Below are 7,413 nucleotides of genomic sequence, written 5' to 3' on the forward strand. Positions count from 1 at the left end.
GGGGGGGGGGGGGGGGTTGTCAGTCATCCAACAAATCCCATCTCAGATAGAGTTAAGAGTAGAAATAGTGATAAGTCCTGCCATAAGACTGCCCCACCGTGTTTGGCCAAAAATATATCTTTGGATTATAAAATGAAAGAACCAAAATTGGCCTTAATTTAGAAATGTCACAATGCCCGGAAACCCAAAACAAGTAGCTCATAAAGCATATCCATTGGACTGCGTACAATTAACTCATCCCCCCCCACCCAAATATTATTATTTTTCAACACAAGATTATTTTAAACATGTATAGAAAAGGAACGAGTCTTCCCTAAAATAAAGTAAATTCAACAAGTCTGTCCCAGACCGCCGAAATATTTGCATCACGCATTTTCCACCGAAAACGATCTGGAGCTGCGATCAGAAAGCGAGGCCCTCCCCCGAGCTTTCTCCCATAACAGCGGCAGTGGCAGGAGGATCCGGAGGCGCGGCCCGGTTGCCAGAGGACGTTGCCTGGCAGGAGCCCGTTCCCTGGCTCGAGCAAGTGCCTGCTGGAGAGACGGCGAGGCTGCAGAACAACAGGTCCATGGAGGGGAGCAGGGGCTTGAGGAGGCTGACGGGGCAGAAGGCAGAGCCCCCATGGGGGGTGAAGTTTACCTTGTTAGGATCTGGGCAGGAGGAGATGAGGGTTGGCTTGAGTTGGTGTGGAGTGCTAGAGAATGAGAGGAGAACGGGCTGTGAGAAACTAATGACACAACTAAGACCTGTCAAAGTGTAAATGGCAGAAATGAGGTTTGGTTACATGCATTCAGACATATGTTCAGCACATGAAGTTAGTTATGTCATGATAAGTATACGTGTCGCTTACAAATGAACTAAAAATAGTCACTCCTCACGAAGAGAACACACAAGTCACTCGTGTGCCAGGCTTTATTCTACCCAAGACTTCAACATATTACAAGTTACAGTCTCACAGGGGGAAGAAGGTAAAATCATAACAAGTAGTAAGAATGATCGCACTCTAATTTCATTTGCAAGTTTAATTTTTGACTTAACCAAAACAATTCAACAGTTTGAAGAATAGATCCAAAATAATGGCATAAATGCCTAATCTTAACCACACCTGTTCTAGCATGTCTACATATAGTATCATTTAAAATACTTTGTTATTATAAAAGGACACCCTGAAATCACCACCAGAGGGCATCCACACACTGACTCACTTTGAATTGATACACTTCATTCGTCCAATTCACTTCATTATAAAGAGATCAGATATTTCTGAGTGTAAGAAATCAATTAAATAATAGACTGGGTGTCCCGTCTAGTTAAAGGGGAGCTCCACTCTGAAGTGAGAAAAGAAGTTGTATTAAGCCCTTTGTGGCTCCAGAAGGAGGAGTGTGTGAAGTCTGATAAACTACCTAAAGCATCAGTTGTGTGTAAAGAAGTGAGCCTCAGTAGCCGGCTCGTCATCGCTGCCGGAGGCTAGCGGCTGAAGGCTTCATTAGCAACTACCAGCATAACACACCTGAATCTACGAACTGTCAGTGGCCAAGTTGCATTGTGGGTAATAAAGGCACGACGTTAAGACAAGGAAGAAGAGTGAATGGAATAAAAAAAAAAAAGAGGATATCTCTGGTTCTGCTGCTAGTTTTGATGATTAACTTGTTAAATGTAAACTGTCCACCTCGAGCCCGTTAAATGAGTGCTGTTCTCTTAATAGCTCCTTCAGCCTGGTGACCGCTGAAGGTGTGGTTCAACGTGAGAGAGAATTTTGTCAATTCTGTTCAGACGCATAACACACATACCTCGTTTCCTCCCAGACCCGGACCTTTTCGCAGCCCTCTGGGGGCTCTCTCTGGAAGCAGCAACTTTTGTTGGGTCCCGGGGAGGAGGACATCAGCAAAGGCATGGAGAGGTCAGCCTCATTCTGGGAGGGGAACGGAGACAGCAGGCCCATCTCTGCGCTCTCTATTGAACCTGAAAACAGGAAGGGAAAAAATATGTCACTATGATGAAAGATTCTCTAAGCAAAACTTTAGAGGATAGTTATTTAAAAGTTTACAACAAGCTTTGAATGTGGGCACATTACTTATTGAGTTAGCTACACTTCTCTATACTCCTGCAGAAAATAATGTATATACAGTATAACTTAACTAAAACTGAAGTTTCTGAGCATTAAAATCATGAATTGTGTCAAGTACTTTTAATTTGTAAAGAGTGTTTTACAAATAAAAATTAATGTACAGCTTAGACATCAATCTAAAAATAACTAAATGATAATAAAAACTTCAAATTTAGTCATCTAATACAGTCAGTATTTAAAACGGTAAACAATACACACACACAAAGTATTTTCAGTTTGTTCACTTAGTAAGCAACAAAAGTGCTCCTCTTTGTTCTTAAGCAAGTGTGACTCCAGTCAGTGTATCAAAAGATAATACATTTTAATTAAGGTCAGTGCAGTTAGATAGACTACCAGCAGCATGAGGTATATTGTATTTGGTAACCTGTAATTTGGGTTTTATTCCTTTTTGTCAACTTGTGAAAAAGAGTGAAGTGTGCACAGAAAGAGACTTTACTGGTACGAAGTCACGTCTCTGCAGAGGAAAAAGAAAAAAAGTTTTTTCCTAAGAGTGACCTTAATTTAAAAAGAAAATGTGCAAAACAAAACGAAGGTAAATGTCTGGTAGATGATACACTGCAGCATCTGCTATTTTTGTCAGTGTTAATATAGATATTCTAATTCTGGCATGTGAGGTCTCTTTGAAGAAAATATATACACACACCTCGGAAAATGAGCGTCTTATTTTGGAAATTATGTGTCTTATAGTGTGAGTGAGTTGCATAAAGGAAAACTAAAAGTACCGTAATTTCCTCGTAAGACACCATAGACCTGAAAACAAAATAAACCTGTGCCAGAGTTATTAGTGTGCTACTATATGGCCAGGGAATGGAAACAATTTCCAGTGTGGAACTGCTGCACTGCTACTGCAAACTGAAATATTAGCACGTAATTAGTTGTGAGTGTGAGTGTATCATGATGTTTAACTTTAGAGAAATCTAGTTATGTGGTTTAGGTTATGTTTACGTGGTTTTCTGATTTTAGGCTGTGTCTTGAGGGGCTGCAGCAGGTGTGAACGTGACACAGCAGATCACTTTCCCTTTTGTTTTCTCGTAATCTTCCAGTAATACTACTTTTTTTAAGCTATGTATTGAAATGTGGCTTAAAACCAGAACAAACCAGTACATGATTGTAGCAACCTGGAAGTTTTAATGATTTACTCAGACCTCCAGTTGAAGGTTCAGTCACAAAACACCTTTATAAACTCTGGAGAAAGACTAAACTCTACAGAAAAACCTCACAACATTTGGATGCAGTGATTCGATACTTTCTACTTAGAAACAGACCTTGGGGCAGATCCAGAGGTGCATCTTCAGAGTTGGGTGGGGATGTGGAGATGTAGGTGAGAGGGGAGCTGGGTGAGGAGGGGGGAGACGATGAGGACAAGGGTGTGGTGGCGGGGTCACTCTGGGATCCACTGCTGCAGCTCTGTGGAGGGACTGGAGCCCGGTGACCGTCTGGAACCTCAAGGAGCTGTCAACACAGGAAAAAAGAGTTTATACTGTGTAATTAATGTCAGCCACCACTTATATTAAGTGCTACTTTGCAGGAATCTTGGAAAAAAGGCAAAAAACGCCTTCCTTTCTTTATAGGCAAAACAACCGCTTAATCTTTTCACATGCTGTGTGGAGGGGAGGTGACAGTTACCCTGTGCGGAGGATGCGGTGGCTGGCAGATGAACATGCCTTCCAGCTCCTGGTTGAGGCCCTCCACACTGCAGCGCAGTCGAGGGACCAGTGTAGACAGGGGAGCCAGGGGGATGGGAATTGGCTGAGTCTGAGGACACGAAAACAAGTTACATAGAATTAAGGCTGCGTCATAACTCACACTGATCAGACACTTTTTATGTTTTGTTTCCTCTTATTGTGAAGCACTTTGAGCTACATTCTTTGTATGAGGAGTTTATAAAACAAAATGTGAGCCACTCGTATGCAGCTACTGAAGCACTGTGAACTGAAATTCACTAGGTTTCACACTGTATTCAAACTGGAACATGTGTTGGCCCTTATTAAAATTATATTAACACTTTCAGGTATAAAATCAGGTCTGTGGGTCTGTCATATCACCACACTCTGATGTGAAACTGCCTCCGCCCAGTGGAGTGCAGCACCAAGATAGTGCAGACCAGCTGCGCTGAAAAGCAGAACAACACATGTAGTTCTGAAAAGCAGAAGCGACATGATGCAGTGGTCTTCCTGTTGCTTTTGTGTTTTATTTAATTTACTTCCTGCGATGAGCTGCACTGTGTAACTTGCTTTGATGTAAGTAATCAGTGAAACTTTTCTGGAGCCGACAGGTTGCCTTGATGATCTGCTCTCTTTGTTTGTGCAAAGTGTACACACGCACGCATATGTGTGAGGTAAGTGGTATGGTGTGTTTAAGTGTGATGAGAATGATGCTAAGGTACCTGAGTAGTTCCTAGGCTGCAGCTCCCCTGAGGATAGTCGCGCTGGCGGTCTTTGTCATGCCCCCCTGAGACTGAAGGCTTGCCGCGTTGCTGCAGCTGCTGTTTTAGTTTAGCAATCTGCAATAAACAGAAGTTATTGTCAGTCACTGTAAGTCAATCAGCCTGCACACACAAACACACAGAGAAGGTCCTTAAAACTTAGAAATATCACACACACACGCTAACAAGGTCCCTTCAAAAGGGTACGCTGTAAACACTGTTAGTAGTGATGATTATTGGGTGGTACAGATTAAAGATAGAATGAGTGAAGCTTTGGTGAAAAGAGGAAGTTTCTTGGCAGATGAGGTAATTTGCTCTCCTGTTGCTCAATGCTGTCTAAATAATTGAGTCAGGCCCTTTTCAAGAGCTTTCCGTCTCGATACAAACACAAGTCCAGTTTAGCAAGACTAGTTGTTACAAACACACATGTTGAGCAATACAGGCAGAGATTGACCTCTCGCAGATGCTCAGCGCTGCCCCATGATGCCGATCGTTTGTGGCTGCTGCCACCTCTCCTGCTCTGGGATTTATCGGACCACGAGTCTGGGGTCTGGTGAGGAAGAAAAGCAACCGTGAGAACTAATACACACAAGATCACATGTGCCTAATAAACAAGCATATATATATACACACATATATACACACACACACACACACACACACACAACAGAATTTTTATACCGGAAGCTGCCTGGTAAGATCTGAGACTGGAAACTGTTCAAGTCACGCATTACATAAGGACTTCACACACATTTCACCCTAAGTTGCACACTTAGCATATCTTTTCATGCTCAAAGGCTGATCTGCAGCCACATCACACCATCCACACCCACAGACTGTCTCTTCACACTTGTAGAAGAGCGAAAGAGCAGGAGAAACTGAAAAACAAAGAGGGAGGGGGGAGGATGTGGGCAACCAAAGAGCAATGGCGAGTGCCTGCACACAGAGCAGAGAGGATGGGTGCAGCCAAACGGCCTCATCAGCTGACTTCAGAGACTGTTCTCATGGCTGTGGTTCTCACTGTATAATAGCTATGCAGGCAGCAGACACTCCCTCCCACTGTCTCCTAGCAACTTCTTTATCGGCACAAACTGCAAACTAATCGTCTAAACGTGAGCCGACCCCATCTGCCCCCCCCCACCCAAAAAAAACATCACTGTATAGAGACGTTCATGATTTTAAAATATTAAAAAAACTCTAAATATGGAAACATCTGTGGTAAAGTAATGCATTCCATTCATTTCTTTCTGACAAAAACAGCTCTGGTTCAAATTGGCCAGCATTATTATGTTCACACGTAGGGAACATTCTTCATCCGGAGCTGACCTGGGTGGATTTGTCCTTGCGAGACAGGCTGCTCTGGCCCTCTGGTTCTTTCGGCCAGTGTCCCTGCAGGTACGGCCCGATGATGGCATCGAGAGACATTGTCCGCCTCATGCCAGAGCTCAGCTGGTGCAGTTTGGTCTTTCCAGCTGTCAGACGCAGACAACTTTTTATTCAACATGCAGCAACAGATTAGATTCTCCTGGTATTATTGAGTTTGCATCGGTCGGTGGTATAATTTCGACTGCGTTATAGCTTTGTGTTCTTATATTAGATTTCATTAACTATTATTCTCACCTACACATGAAAAACAGCATCAATATTACTGCTGTGCTCAAAAAGTGTAATTCAGTAAGCAAGCTTTAAGCAACTTAATGTCACCATTAAGATATAAAAAGGTGAATTGATTAATCAATTAGAAGACTGACATATAATTCACAGGCAATTTTAATCATTCAAAATAATTCCTTTAAAAATGTAAAAATGCCAAAATATTTGCTGGTTCCAGCCTCTTAAATATGATTTATTATATGTTTTATTAGTCTGATGTGATTATAAACTGTATATCTTTGGTTTAAGACAAGCAATTTGAGGACTTCTAATAGACTTTTTTTTTTTGTATTTTCTAATAAATCACCGACCAAACAATAATCAATAAATTGACACACTATTTGCCAGATTAATCAATAATAAAAGCCTTTGCCATAAATAATCATCTTTTTTCGTTTGTTGCAAATATAAAAACATCTGTATGGTAGTAACTGCTAGACTGTATTATCCATATATCTACATTTTTATACAATAGTGTTTTATATTTATATTAAATCTGTTTTATTGTTGTATTATTCAATTCCAATGACAGTATGGTAGGCGAATACACTTATATAATTACACTTACAGCTACATGTGACTATTAAACAATACAATACATTTGATAATGAATGAATAGCTGATTGTTAGTTGAATCACTTATTCTGGAAGTTACAGATACACAGAGATGCTGCAGTTATATCTTTTTGTGACATTATTGATTATTTTATGATGCGATGCTGGTACAGATGTTTCCTAACCACTGGAGCTTCAACAAGGTGTATTTGAAAGGAATATTTGAAACTTATCAGAAGTTAATAAGTACTTTAAAGCAGACTCAGTGTTGGATATGACTGGTGTGAAACCCTGTAAGCAGTGGTGTAGTGCAGTGTATACGCAGGTACACAGAGTATGCATCCTCTCTTATGTGCATCATTCAGTTGTGTTCTGCGAGCTGATTTCTTTTGGATGGCAAAGACATCATTTTCCAATTTTCATGAGTGGATGGATCAAGGAATAAGGAATACTTTTATGTAATGCATAATTTTATGTAGTTGTCTCACCTTATATTCTCAGTATTGATTATAAAATCTGCTCTTCCTCTGTGACTAATGGTAATTTCATAATGATCCTGGACTCCCCTTAGTCAAGCAGCAGAAGTGAAGTGACAGTGTGGAAATATACTACAGGCCCATTTTCTGGCCAGCTAAATATGCAAGAGTAGGGA

General features: G+C 41.1%; 1 protein-coding gene across 1 annotated transcript in view; it reads right to left on the minus strand.

Moving 5' to 3' along the window:
- Positions 1-6: 6 nt before the first annotated feature.
- Positions 7-7,413, minus strand: part of LOC118325733 (protein FAM117A-like) — a 7,793-nt gene continuing 386 nt past the window's right edge. The window contains 7 exon segments of the mRNA XM_035658524.1: positions 7-694; positions 1,791-1,962; positions 3,394-3,580; positions 3,755-3,883; positions 4,515-4,631; positions 5,008-5,103; positions 5,880-6,025. Of these exon segments, the coding sequence (XP_035514417.1) occupies positions 403-694; positions 1,791-1,962; positions 3,394-3,580; positions 3,755-3,883; positions 4,515-4,631; positions 5,008-5,103; positions 5,880-6,025 (1,139 nt within the window). The 3' untranslated portion in view covers positions 7-402.

The sequence above is a fragment of the Morone saxatilis genome, unplaced genomic scaffold, assembly GCF_004916995.1.
Source record: "Morone saxatilis isolate NCDOM2014 unplaced genomic scaffold, NCSU_SB_2.0 Contig1, whole genome shotgun sequence".
NCBI lineage: Eukaryota > Metazoa > Chordata > Actinopteri > Moronidae > Morone > Morone saxatilis.